The sequence below is a fragment of the Etheostoma cragini genome, chromosome 14 (genome assembly GCF_013103735.1).
Source record: "Etheostoma cragini isolate CJK2018 chromosome 14, CSU_Ecrag_1.0, whole genome shotgun sequence".
Lineage (NCBI taxonomy): Eukaryota > Metazoa > Chordata > Actinopteri > Perciformes > Percidae > Etheostoma > Etheostoma cragini.
This window is the reverse complement of record NC_048420.1, coordinates 18583999-18598640: the sequence shown is the minus strand read 5'-3', so window position 1 is coordinate 18598640 and position 14642 is coordinate 18583999. Positions and strand designations below refer to the sequence as shown.

General features: G+C 40.4%; 1 protein-coding gene across 1 annotated transcript in view; it reads left to right on the top strand.

Moving 5' to 3' along the window:
• Positions 1-12714, top strand: part of LOC117956788 (ephrin type-A receptor 7-like) — a 134350-nt gene extending 121636 nt beyond the window's left edge. Inside the window, exons 10-18 of the mRNA XM_034892044.1 lie at positions 928-1053; positions 2048-2233; positions 6173-6234; positions 6757-6873; positions 7283-7369; positions 7707-7859; positions 10390-10580; positions 10681-10845; positions 11328-12714. Of these exons, the coding sequence (XP_034747935.1) occupies positions 928-1053; positions 2048-2233; positions 6173-6234; positions 6757-6873; positions 7283-7369; positions 7707-7859; positions 10390-10580; positions 10681-10845; positions 11328-11442 (1202 nt within the window). The 3' untranslated portion in view covers positions 11443-12714. The remainder of the gene's footprint in view (positions 1-927; positions 1054-2047; positions 2234-6172; positions 6235-6756; positions 6874-7282; positions 7370-7706; positions 7860-10389; positions 10581-10680; positions 10846-11327) is intronic.
• Positions 12715-14642: the final 1928 nt, after the last annotated feature.

Here is a 14642-nt window from a genome sequence, read left to right as displayed (position 1 = left end):
CCCTCCAGGATCCTTGCGAGAGTAAAGATCTGATCCGTTGTTCCACGACCAGGACGGAATCCGCATTGTTCCTCTTCAGTCCGAGGTTCGACTATCGGCCGAACCCTCCTTCCAACCCTGTAGGCATAGATTATCTCCAAAAAACACATTACCTTCAAACTGTCATTATTTAAACCCAAACCAATTTATAAATACATAAAAGGAAGCATTTTGTATCTTTTAAATGAAAAAAGTCCCTTTTAAAATAGTTATCTAAATAGGATTTTTTAATTTGGGGTTATGTTTGGTTATTATTACCACATATAACTGACTTAACGTGTCAAAGTGAGATGTTTAAAGTAGCCTTACAGTTATATTGGGGTTTGATAGAAGACAATGTTTCAGCCGTCTAAAGCACCAATGCTGAAACTGAGGTATTGATTTTAGTCTCTGGATCAAAGAGCAAGGGCTTCTTCCGAGACACAACATTCTGGTCAAATGTTCAACAATCATACAGAGAGAGAGAAATTCTTTGTTGAAGGAGGTAGAGATACCAATTTCTCCACTGACTGTAGTCTCAGTAGAGCCCAAAGTGATGCAGACATGAGCAATGTTTTGCTTTGTGTTGAAAGAGAGGTACTATCAAGGCAACAGCCCTTTGTGCTTACAAAAACAGCTGGCTAGCTATCTGTATTTATCTGCTTATACACAGTTAAATGGTATATGTCTCCTTTTATCTATTTTGTGTCTTATGTGGACATTTTGCTGCTGGGAGTCCAGACGTTTATCTTTTAATGTGTTTCTTTCTGCAGACAAACATGTTGTTGATCAAGAATTAAGTGTTGCGGTCCTGATGAAGTAATGGACAATGGAAATTCTTGCTTCATCAGTACGCTTCTAAATTCATATTTGTGAGGTATGTTTTAAATTCTATGTTTGTGTGTTCAGTTAAGATCCCAACGCGTAGGACCTACATTGACCCCGAGACCTGCGAGGACCTGCTGCAGGCCGTGCATGCATTTGCCAAGGAGCTGGACAACTCAAGCATCAAGATAGAAAGAATTGTGCACACAGGTATGTGATTGTACCAAGCAGAATTGTTGCACATTGCAACTGTTTGACGTTGCTGTTTTTAAAAAGGGATACTTCAAGGATTTAGTATTCAAAGGAGCCAAGGCATCAAGAGTGTTAGTGTTTGGTATGGGTAAAGCTCCTGATACACTAGACTCTACATTTCCCAGAAGGCAACATTTGTTAGACACTCCCAGCATGGTAAATTCTAACGTTTTTTTAAACTCCACATCCCAAGACCATAAAGCAAAAGTCTTAAGCCCAATCCAAGCCCAATTTCAGACTTCAAAAGGCCCTTCTCAGAGCCACAGAAGTCATTTTACAGGCTGAGCAGTACTCCTTGGGACGAGTAAAATGATCTTCATGTGTAAACTTGGTGGAATGCACCTTTATATTTACAGCAGATCATAAGCACCTTTTTAGGTATATAAATATTTAATAAATATGGAGTGCATGGCACAGTAGAAATGATGTACATTTTTTATTTTCTTTAACCGAAGCAAAATAACATGAGGCAAAGGCAGCAGAGTAGTGACTATCAACGGCTGCAGTAACCATGAGGCAACTGAATTGTTTGCCCTTTCCCTCAACCTGCCTTGAGAAGAATTGTAGAAACCAGTTCAATCAGTCTAGTGACTTACTGATCTGCCGAAATCGAGCTTCACTGTTTGCCTTTTCTGCACTTGATGTTCCACTGTTTCACCTGCACCCTACCCCATCTTTGATCTCTCTTTGATCCCTTTGTATTTCATGTCTCTCTCTCTGCCTCAGTAGTGTCTATTCATTTGCGTCATCTCTCTACTTGTATTTTTCCACCTGATTCTGCACCAACCTGATTCCCCCCCTCTTTAACTCCCACTCATTCCTTCTGACTTTCTTTCAATCTTTGCACAGATATTACACATGCAAGACCCTGCTCTGTTCTTTTCCTGCTTTCTCTCTGGTTGTCAGCAATCAATACGAATCATGACCTCTGTTTGTCTGTCTCCCCCTACAGGCGACTTTGGGGAGGTGTGTCGGGGCTGCCTTAAACTGCCCAGTAAGAGAGAGCTGCCGGTGGCCATAAAGACGTTAAGGGCCGGCTGCTCTGACAAACAGCGCCGCTCGTTTCACAGTGAGGCCGGCATCCTGGGGCAGTTTGACCATGCCAACATCATCCGACTGGAGGGCGTCATCACAACGGGTAAGAAGGATGAGGAGGGAGATAAAGCAAAAAGCTGAAGGTGAATAGCAGTTTGGGAGGAAGGCGAGAAGATGAAGATGAAAAGAAGGGGAAAAATCCTGGGTATCCAAGGATCAAAGGAGGAATGGGATCACCTTCAGTCATAAAGGGGTCCATTACCTAGGAGGAAGGAATGGGAAAAGGGAAGCAAGGCTGTAGGGAAGCAGAATGGGGTAAACAAGCGAATTGGAATTTGACCATTTCAATATCACACGTGCAGAGGGGGTCACTTCTTCTGGTACTATGGAGACAGATGGGACGAAAACTGTAAGAGGAGCATGGACAGGAGAATAGAGGTTTGGAAAGATCACTGAGATACTCCAACAACTTTAATATCACACACGCGGAGGGGGTCAACGGTCACAGCCAAGAGGGGCGGGACAGGAGGATGGATAAGAAGAAAAGGTTGAAGAGTAGACGGCAGGGTAGGGGTTTGATGGCGTATGCTAGCAGCAGCTGAGCTACATCAAGGCCCATTTTCCGCTGACAGATAGCAATTGAGGTCCTAGAGCGAAAACAGGATGGAAGAAGCAGGGAAGAAGAAAAAAAACTTGAAGGGAGGATACGGAGAAAAGAGACATGAGAGACAGAGAAGATGAGGTAGAGGTTAATGGGAATGGCAGGTGAAGGGAGAAGCTTTAAAGAGTTTGTGAAGTTTGTGTTATTGCTACAGTTATGCTCTGTGTGTGTGTGTGTGTGTGTGTGTGTGTGTGTGTGTGTGTGTGTGTGTGTGTGTGTGTGTGTGTGTGTGTGTGTGTGGGCACAGTGCCTGAACACACTCTGTGCTCAGTAGGATGGCAGCAGATGTGCAGGGTACAGTAATTGGTGCTAGAGACCCAGCGGGGCACTGAGATCCACTCCAATCTCTCCCACCATCACGCGCACACACACACGGACACACACATTCACACACGTGCATGCTCCCTCACACACATCCAAAGGCTGTCCCATATGCTCACTTTTCCTTTCACTATCATTGACACACACACACACACACACACACACACACACACACACACCTGCTTGCTTGGTTCCTCACTTGGCATGAAATCACACATCCATGCACACAAACATTACACACACCCACATACTGTTAGAGTACAAATCACCTTCCCTACATCACTTAGCCCCCCTGTTGTTAACTTTAGAAAAGATTACACTGTTTCGACTTTTTGACGTTACAACAGGAGTTTTTGGAACTGTTTAGATCACAAGAGTTGGTAACTATGCTAAGGGACTGTTTGGTATTTATGGAATATATATATATATATATCAAATATATATATATGAAAAAAATATATATGATAAATATATGTATCAAAATGAATAGTACCCGTTCCAATAATTTAATAATTTAAACCTCAAACCTTTAAAACTCAAATCAATTCTTTCATGTTTTAAAAGAAAATCTTAATATATAAAATCCAGCTCTCAGATTAATCATCTTAAATGTCATGGAGTAGAAGTATAAAGCTGCATAAAATGGAAATACTCTTGATGAAAATACCGCAAAATTGGACATAAGTTCAGCAGTAGAGTAAATGTACGGATCTTATTTCCACCACTGATTATAGAAATTGCAATAGGTGGATTTGTTACCTCCTGGGAGTAATTTCACAAGCAACATCTCAGGATAGGAACTGCTAACACCTCCTTCGCTCAACCATTGGTAGGCAGATCCACAAGCTGTTGATCCAATCCACTGTTGTTAATATTTAAACACACACACAGGTCTACTAGGTAGCTTTATCAAGTCTGATTGGCTGTGATGATGTCTGTCCTCAGTTTCTTTATGGACAAGACACAATGTGATATTTGTCCCACTTAGAGACGAGAAGTAACAAAGAACAAATGTACTCAAGTAGATTTTTTCAGATATTTTTACTTTACTATCTACATTTTAACACGAATATCCATACTTTCTAGTCCTTACATTTAACATAATTGGCTCATTACTTTAGCTCCAAATAATTTCAGTGGAGTTACCTATATTATTTTTGATTCATCAATACCGAAATCAATCTTATTAGTTGGATGGGAATATACTTTTGCACTTGATGCACCACTACACACGACTCAACAGATTTGGCGCCATCCATTTGTGTCAATTCATTGCGGCTTGATGGCGGTAACTAGCACGTAGTAGTATGGCCGGCAACATGATTTAAAAGAAGTAAACGGACATTCCAGAGATTCAGCAAACGAGCAGAAAGACAATCCCAATCCTCCTCGACGTTATCGGAGAGAGATGTTTGAGATCAAGAATGACACCTGGCCAATGTGTTGCATAACTCTAAAAGTATGGGTATAATTATATAAATAAATTAATTAATTATGATATAATTAATATCTGTTTAGTAATTCCTATTTTATCCTTTATTTTATTTCCAGAAGCCATATTAGAGCACACACACATACGTGTACATTCCTTTCAATGTTAAGGGAAAGATTAAAAACGGGAAACTGGATCTGTGAATTCTCACAGAATTACTACTGAATTCATATCTTGCTTCTCAGTCAGAATCTTATTAACCTGGAGTCCAAGTCTCTGTCACAATAATCATATATGTGATGTTTTAGACCTGTTGGCAGAAAAATGGTTGTCATTCGCAAGGCTACTTTTATTTTAATACTTTAAGTACACTTCCAAGCCTGTACTTTGTTACTTTAACTTGACTAAAGACGTTAAATCAGTACTTCTACTTTTACCAGAGTATTTTCTAACACTTCTATCTGTAGTTGGAGTTGAGTATGGGAAGTGAGTATTTTTATCATCTCTGGTCCATCTCAACAAGTAGATATTCCAGTTTGCATCATCTGCTTTGGCAACCTGATTGAGTCCATAAAAGTCAAAACAGGTAACAGTTTTTCCACTCATTGTTTTAAATTCAAATTGTGACTTACAAGTGTGTATAACTTTAAATAAATGTGTGTGGAAAAGTAGAAAGCACTCAGTTTTAACTCGCTCCCTCCCTTCCTCCCTTTGCATTTCTGTTAGACATCCTCTGAAATACAATGTTTTTAGTGGGTCACCACATAAAACAAGTTTAATCCTTTTAAATAGGTCCTTGTTTGTAGCTAAATGTATCTGTCATCCGAGCCCTGTGCAACTCACCAACACACAGTTCAACCCCAGATTCACTCTCCAACTCGCATTAATTACATGATGGCTCCAGTATTATGTCGGTGTCTCAGTAATTACTCACAGTTCCCTTGTGTTGTAAGTAACCTTTACAAATAGTTTCCTGAAAGCCCAGTAATACTGGCAAACCTTTAATTTCGGATATTACAATGCTAAGTTATTATTTTTGTAATGTCTCTGCAAAAACTGTCAATACTGAGAGCATATCGCATTCATGTTTTTTTGAATTTGTAGTGTTTTACATATCTATGGAGGTTTATTTTGCTCTCTCAAGTGCCCATAATCCACTCCTCCTTTCTCCTTGTTTCCTCTCTACTCCAGCTACTGCAGTCTCATTTTCCTCTCTGTGCACTTCTTAGCACTGCTGGATCCCTGCCATCTGCGCCTGGCCACAGTGTGTATGTGTGTGAGCATGCATGCATCTGTTGTGCGTGTGTGTAGTGTATACCCGGACCATGTTGGTCTGTGTGTATAGGCGTGCACAGATTGTGCAAGCGTTTGAGGGTCGTTAAACTTGCTGAGACAGCTGGGGCAACACACAGATTCTCGTGGCTTCACCACAGTTCACTGGATGAGGAATGGCTTTGCACAATGCCTGCCACGCTGCCAAGTGGACTAGACTCACTTTATTCTCTACCTCCGTCCCGTTCTGTGTCTCTATTACCTCTCTTATTTTCTTTTGCCCCTCAATTTTCTCTATTTTACCCCAATTTCACATATTCATACTCGCTCCTGTCTTGAACTTTGTCTTTCTCCAGGTAACACCATGATGATTATAGTGGAGAGCATGTCTAACGGAGCCTTAGATTCCTTCCTTAGGGTAAGTTCATTGTGTGTAATTTGTATGCCTGTTAATGCATTTATCTTCAAATTGACATGCAGATGTGTTTGCTCATCGTCTAGTAACAAATGGAAGCTTCATCATTGCCTTCTGTTTTGGAGCATGTTTTTGAACAAGGCATTTTGTTGTAATGATCCTGAATTCACCATTATTATACAGTGAAGTCCTAGGGCATCAAAACTGTGCTTATTACAGTAATAAGGAGAACGTACAATAATTAGCAGCACAAGTGTTTCTGGTTAAAGATACTGTAAGCTCCTGTACATTCTTATCGTGCCCCTCTGTTGATTTGTGGTTTATAAGGCCATGAATTAATGGCCTATTTGTTTTTATTCTCCAAATAAAGTTATTCAGCTCAGTGAGCACAACATTGTACTGTAGTAACACCGTTTTTGGATCACCGCTGTTGCACAACTTATATTTCACCCTCTTCTTTCATTTCCTTTTCCATTCACATCCTCCCTGTTCTCCTTTCCATCTCTTTTCTTCACATAACCTCAGAAACATGAAGGTCAGTTGAGTGTAATGCAGTTGATGGATATGCTGACTGGTGTGGCATCGGGGATGAAGTATCTCACTGAAATGGGCTTCATCCACAAACGGCTGGCCGCACACAAGGTAAAGGAGCAGGTGGGAGGAGATGATAGAGGTGATGTATGTCACATGCTATTGCAAGTGTTTGCAGGTGGGATACAGAATGCAATTTGTCCTTGTCTGCAAACATCTTTGACAATCACTAGCCTGTAAGTTTTTTATTAAGAGCAGTACAAAAAGCTGAAATTGACATGACAACACTGGAAAAATCGTTTTGTTACATTCAGGTTTTCACTGTGTGTTATTTTCATAAAAAGAGCCTGTCTGTCCAGCTGCAAATGCAGTGGTCATGTTGTAGAAAAATGAAGAATCAAAACAATCAATTGTCCCTGGTGCTAAAAGAGCATTGCCCAACAGGGTGGTAAGAGCTCATACTGAGATTGCCTACTCTCTAAATGTAACCAATGCTAATCAGTGTTTCCCCCACCCTCAGGTGCTGGTTAACGCCAACCTGGGCTGCAAGATATCCGGCTTCAGACCTCTTCAAGAAGACAAGATAGAGGCCATCTACACCACACTGGTAAGAAAAAGCCATGGTGAAAACATAGACATGTGTGCTGCAACATGTACCTGTGATATTTGTAATGAGCTTTGGACCCAATGAGACTTTACACATGTTATGCCGGGTTCAGTTGAGGTCATATTAAGCTTTCAGAAAAAAAATATGTATGTATTTTATATATATGTATATATATTCTATTTTTTTTCAGGATATTTTTGGCTTCCACTCCTCTAAAGATTCTTTTGATCTACTTAAAATATGTTCAAAGCTGTTCAAAGAGAATATTAAAGCTTTACTTCTATGAACTCTCCTCACCTTTTTACCCCATGTCTACTTCTCTGGTTCTGTCCCGCAGCATGGAGGGAAGAGTGTGGTGCTGTGGACCGCTCCAGAGGCCATCCAGTACCATCGTTTCTCCTCGGCCTCAGATGTTTGGAGCTTCGGCATTGTCATGTGGGAGGTCATGTCCTATGGAGAGAGACCCTACTGGGATATGGGCAACCAGGATGTAAGTGTGTGGGTGTGAGCAGCTTAGAGATAAGAGTGTGCTTTCCATTAATCTCCCCAGTCATGTTCTTTATATTCCTCCCTCCCATTTTTTTTAATAGAATATCTGCACTTTACCCGTCTCCCTCTCTCTTTCTCCTCCCTCTATCAATGAACTTTGCATCCATGCCCAGCTTTGATCTTATTAAAAGAAAGCCAAGAAGCCACAGTACCTCTGAAAGCTTTTGCAGGGCCTAACTCCCCCTCTTTAAGTCTGCATCAGCTCCATGACCAATCCTGTTTTCTCTTAAGGACACATTGACCCCCTTCTAGTGGCCTCCGCCTGTCCATGGGGGCCATCCAGCGCTTAAAAGTGTTAAAAATCCTTCTGGAAAAAAATCCCTCTTTCAGGAAAACACTTGCTATTTGAGGGTTGAAGAGATTGTTCAGGCGATAGGACCCTGCAGCTTTTCACTAGAAATCTATAATTTCCAAGTCAATGTAGGTGGGTGCTCTGTTTTGCTGTCGTCACTCCTACTGCTTTGTCCTTCAACAAAATGTTATTTATATTCTGCTTTTTGAAGGGAGTCATGCTTCTCTAAAGTGCAGTTGAAAGCGTGATGCAAGTCTGCTAAAAAGATGAGAGGGCAGAATATTCTTTCCACGAATATTTCTTTTCAATGTTGACATCTCAGAGCATTAAGTCATCAATCAAGTCCAAAAGCTTCACCATGCTAATGCCCTTTCAAATGGCAGGTCATCAGAATACAATGTCTACACTTTATGCAGGCAGGTGCATACTTATAAAGCAACGGATTATTAGCATGTTTCATTTTTGAATGTCCAAAATTAATATGCATGAGTTATTCAGCAGGCACAAGTTAGCTTGCTTTTTGAGCCTTTTTACAAAGCAAGAGAAAGTTTCCTCTCAGCTTAGTCCATATTATCAAACTTTCCAATTGAAAGGGCAAAGGTCAAGCTTGTAGAGCGCCGGGGATATTAATCCACTTTAAATTGATACATTATATCAGAACAGAATTGTTGGTCCGCCTGTTCACCTGTGATCCATAGTGCCCTTTACCTACCGGCTTTGATTAAATGGAAAATGTCAAACGCTGAAAAGCATTTCATGAATGCTCTTTAGTGAGATAGGGCCTTAAGGGGCGGAGAGGATGGTGGAGTGGGGCGGCGGGTGTTTAGGTAGAGAGAAGAAAGAGTGTTTTAGGAAATAATGCCGCTGATGGATGTCATTTTTCTTATTATAGCCTGACTATTTCCTCCTTTCAGGAGATTGTATTTCTTAGAGGGATACAGGAGGAGGACGTATCGATGAGTGAATACCTTTGTGAGGTGTTATAGTGAATGGCTTTTAAATCGGGCCAGCATTAGTTTGATGAAGGAGCGACAAACATTGAGGATGTCTGAAGGGATGCTTTCATGATCTGTTATTTGAAGAGAGTGAGGTTTCATAGAGCTAGATGAAAAATGTTGAGCTCAGATAAATCATTTTCTAGGACTCATTGTATTTAGTAGCCTATCTTTTAGAGTGGGTCAGGTATAAGAACATACTGGCTCTTCTGGTCTGCGTATTACATCTCTGCATTCTTTTTTTAATTTACAGGCCTACATCATATTGTATTACTGGGAAATTAAAATGTTATAATACATTTTCTGCTGACAGGAGCCCAACTATTGGTACCCCATCAAATAGCCTGTGAAGTGACACTGAGACATTGAATATGCTGTTAAGTGACCTTTCAATCCACAGGCAAAGTCAGTCAGATTTTGCATTGTTCCGTTTTTGCAAGGGCACCTTCTTCTCTGTTTCTCTCTACCTGGCTCGACCACACTTTATGTTGCTGCCTCTTCATTGTATGGTTACATTTCTATTAGTAGTCTTAGTCAATACATTACTGCAGACTTATAGCACATTTTGTTTAGGTTGGCAGTATCTCTGTGAAATTCTGTTGATTTTGCACTCGGTGCTGGCTAGCTCGGTCACCTTAAAGGATGCTGCCTCAAAATAAGTGAAGTTACCAAAAAGCAAAACAACGCAGAGCAACAACGTTGTAGGTGTTGTAATTAGTGACAACAGAAAATGAAAGCACCAGCACTTTTCTACTTATTTATCCAAGTAGGACATGTACTGTCCAAAGGATTCAATTCTTTGCATCTAAGCCACTGTAAAGTAAGTAGAAAGGTTTGAAATACAAAATCTACTTTTATTTATTTTTTAAAGATTAGTTTTGGGCATTTTAGGCCTTTATTTTGATAGGACAGCTTAGACTTGTAAGGTGAGAGAAAAGGAGAGAATTACATGCAGCAAAAGGCCACAGGTCGGCGTCAAACCTGCAGCCGCTGTGTCAAGAAGTAAACCTCTATATATGGGTGCCCGCTCTACAAGGTGAGCCAACCAGGCGCCATTCTCATTCGCTTCCCCTGCCTTGCCCTAACAGTCACAAAATTACAATATAAGTACTGGAAAATCAAAACACTATCTCTGGACTTTGTTACCTGATTTAATTGTTTTACTTCTTCTGCATGTCTCGTAGGTGATCAAGGCCATTGAGGATGGTTTCAGGCTGCCGGCTCCAGTTAACTGCCCTCCACATCTCCATCAGCTGATGCTGGACTGTTGGCAGAAGGAGAGGACAGAGAGGCCCAACTTCAGCCAGATCCACTCAGCCCTCAGCAAGAGCATTCGCTCCCCTGATGGTATTGGTTCCTCCACATTGGCACGCAGGTACCGTCTGGTAACATATTGGCTCAGTGAATGGATGGCATACATTAAGTTGTACAAACGTCCTATCTCCACGGAATCAACCTTATTTCTTCTCCTCTAGAACCCTGAGTTCATCCATTACGCTAGCAGAGAGACCGTTGCCCTCCTTCCCATCCTTTAACTCGGTGGGAGAGTGGCTGGACGCAGTGGACATGGGCCGATACAAGGACAACTTCACAGCTGCAGGATACTGCTACTTGGAGTCTGTTGCGCGAATGACTGTACAGTAAGTTTATACATATGTAAACATATATATATAACTCTGTCTCAGTGACTTTGCGGTTCCTGTTTTATAGGGGTGGCTATGTGAGATAATAAAAGAATAGATCAATAAAGCAATATTTGCATGATGAAATAAATTACTTGGGGGACAATGTATTTTAATTTATTGGTTATTTTTATTATTCTTAAAAAAAATCTATTCTGATAATTGATTAGTTATTTGTCATTTTTACAGCAGAAATCACACATCTTAACAGGTTCTAGCATCTCCTTTTTGTCCATATGCTTCTTTTTCTCTTATGTAATGAATTGAATAGTTTTAGAACATGCTTTACTATGACTTTTTTATGACATACTATGGAAGTTTTTAGAGGCTTTAGAATAGGTAGTGTATGATTATTAGAAGCATATTTCATTGTGGTCATGGAGTCAATAACCCCAGCCAATGATATAGTGTCCAATACATTTTCTCCTTTTTTTCCACAGAGATGTACTGAGCCTTGGCATCACTTCCCTTGAGCACCAGAAGCTGATACTGGCTGCAATCCAGACCCTCAGAGCCCAGGTCATCCAAATGCACGGCCGCGGTGTGCAGGTCTAAAAAACAGTTGACGCGCCTACACTCACAGTGCTGCTGCAGACCCACATGTGCAGATGGATGATGAGGTGGAGAAAAGGAGAGAGAGAGAGCTCTTCCAAACTGAAGGAAAGATAAACATATCTTTCAGCTAACTGCACTCTATCTACTCCACCTTCCCACACATCCTCATGCCTTCTTCGACTCCTTCCTTCCTTTTTTCTATGAATCCCCTCAGAGACGAGCACGGTTCCTGTCGCAATTGGGGGATTGCAGAGGAGTGATTTCACCTGACTTTTTTTGTGACCTTAATCTGCACTTCAATAACGGTGTCCGCTCCATCTCACTGGTTCTGGATCAGTGCGTAAATGACAAAGAAAATATTGTCTCTTGCAGGACAGGCTCTGTCTGAAGCTGACCTATAAGCTGCAGGAGGAGGCACAGATGTACTACGCTGCAAACACACTGGTTACGAACTAGTGCTCAAAACAACATTCACATTTTGGGTGGAATTTCCCTTTACCACAACATTGATTCACTCAGAACAATATGTCGTCAAAGCCAGGGAGTATTTTACTGACCTTGGATCAAATTCCTTTCCCCCCCAGAACTGGCACCGCTTATTTTACAAACAGAAACTGATCTACTACGCCGATGAAAGATCATATCATTGTACGTCAGAGCTGATTTCTGAAGACGGCTGCAGTAGATTAAGAAGATTGTGCTGTCCCATGTCAAGTGTCTAGTAAATGTGAGGTTAGAAGAGTTTGTTGAGGCCTCAAAAGAGGCTAAACAAACACAACTGACAGTATAGAACAGTATATAAAGTGTGCTGATGGAAAAACACAGCTACAGTAGGTTATGGTTGATGATTGAGGAACTTCAACCTGTTTCTTTTCTTTCGGGCTACTGATGGTTAAACAAAAGCTGCAGGATACTAAAGATACAATTGTAAAGGGAGAAAACGTGTTTGATTGTTCATGAATTTCTTGTATGTTGCTGTCTATTTCTCTACTATCAATCATAGTTTCTTTGTCTTATCTGTCTTTTCTCTTTTTATTTTTGCATTTAGAAACATTGATTGTTCCCCTTTGCCCTGCTCACTGGCATCTCAGTAACAGAATCCTCCTCTCTAAAGCCTCTCTCACCACCATGTTTACTACTCTGCATAGAGCATGGGTCAACTCTGGAAGATGGCCCGTTTCGGATATTTATCCATATTTATTTATGTTTATAGACTGTAACACTGCCTCCGCAGAAAAGAGGTTAGGATGATTTATTTAACTTATAGTATTTAAAAAAATAAAATAAAAGTTAAGCCAAGCAGTTGTGTTCTCTTGTTTGGTTTCTTTTTTGTTGATTTATTATACAACTTAGTTTAGAGTGAGAGGAACACTGGAGTGTTTTTACTGTCAGCACACATAATCTGTGTATTCTCGCCAACACTGGAGTTGGTACAGTTACATTTGGGTCCATTGTAATTGGATTTGCTGTATACATTACAGATGTGTGTTGCAGTATGGATACAGTATTACGGAATGTCATATGGACTTTTTTTTTCTCATTGTAGCTGTTGGATTATCATGTTGAATTTTATGTTGCTGTTTATATCATGCTCTGCCATACTAATTGGTAGCACTTGTTTTCCCAGATAACTCCCAGAATTCTCTCTGTACAGTGATCTGCCCCTCGCCTTTTCTCTCCTATTACAATACAGGAGACTTGAAGGAGGAAGTTTATCGGGGCATTATTAGATAATCATACATTTTCGACTTGAATATTGTAACTGCTTTGTATTTGGTACAAAATTAGTTTTTGGGTTCTTTCTCCTTGTACTTTACTCTCCGTAAAACGTTTTGTCGATAGATGTTATCACACACATGTTGACATATCTGAAGAAACACTCCCTGATGGTCCCTGAAAACCCCTGAAACGCACACATACACACACAAAACTAAAAAGACACACACGCCGTCACTAACACAACAAACTGGACCTAGTCACCAAAATGAATGAAACTCAAGTTGTTTCCACTCTCTGTTACTGTGACCATTACAATATATGTTTAATACTGTAAATATGTATTTGAAAATGCTAAATCTATTTTTATAATTTGTTTGAGAAACAATGTGTTGAATATAATATCTGCTCACTGTGTAAGGGTTTTATTTGTTTGAATTTAGGGCCAAAGCCAAGATACTGGTGTTTGGAATACAAAACTGAAAAATTGTTTCTTTTATTTGTTAGTTTTTTGATGATTTATACCTGTTAGAAGAAAATCTGATGGCTGTTGCAATATTAAAACGTGTTATAAAAAAATCTCTAACACAACCAAATGTTTTTTCTCCTTGTCTTGTATTTGTGGATTGGATGTTAACCTCAAAACTCAATTCTCATTATAGTCAGACCGATTTCTTTTTTGGTCAATAACAATATCTAACAATTTAGGAAAAAACTATTATTTTAGCTAATAGAATTTATTTTCATGAACGCAACGATTTGGACAAGTGAACACAACTTTTCAGTGATCTCTAGTCAACAAACTACTGTATATATATATCAAAATTATCCCAAATATCTTGGCTGAAGTTTTCTCGTACATACAGGCAGGGCTGTAGTACCGGACTCGAGTCTGGACTCAAGACCGTTTTTCTATGGACTCGGCCACTGGTCTTGCCCAATGTGACTTTTGGTCTCGACCAAGTCCAGCTGTCTTTATTATGTTGATGATAATATTGGAGGGAAAGTTAAACACAGTTCAGGGGGGATATTGTTCAGCTTTGTACAAGTTTAGACAGCTAGCTAACGCTATGCCAATGTTTGCTAATGTTAGCGCACTAGCGTTAGCCTAGCTTACTAACGCTGGGTAAATATTATAGCTTCCTTCGGAGTTTCCTATATCTGAGTCCACGTTGTCAACATAAGACCTGTGGCGTTGGTTTGAGCGTTAGTTTGAGCCATAATGTATTACATGAAATAAGCTTTGCGCCTACGAGGTGGGTGGGTTCTATTTCGTATAGGCTTCGCCCTCTAAGGGCTACGCTTTTGGGTTTATCCCTTCGCGCATGCGCAGTCGTCAAGATTTTCTTTCCCGCCCTTGCGTCCAGCACGGGCCTCATCTACGTCCGCATTTACTGTATACGTACACAGCGGACCCGTTGTTCGTCTCCCACTTTTTCTTCACTTACACAGTACAAAGACAAGAATTTCCAGCGGTGCTCGTG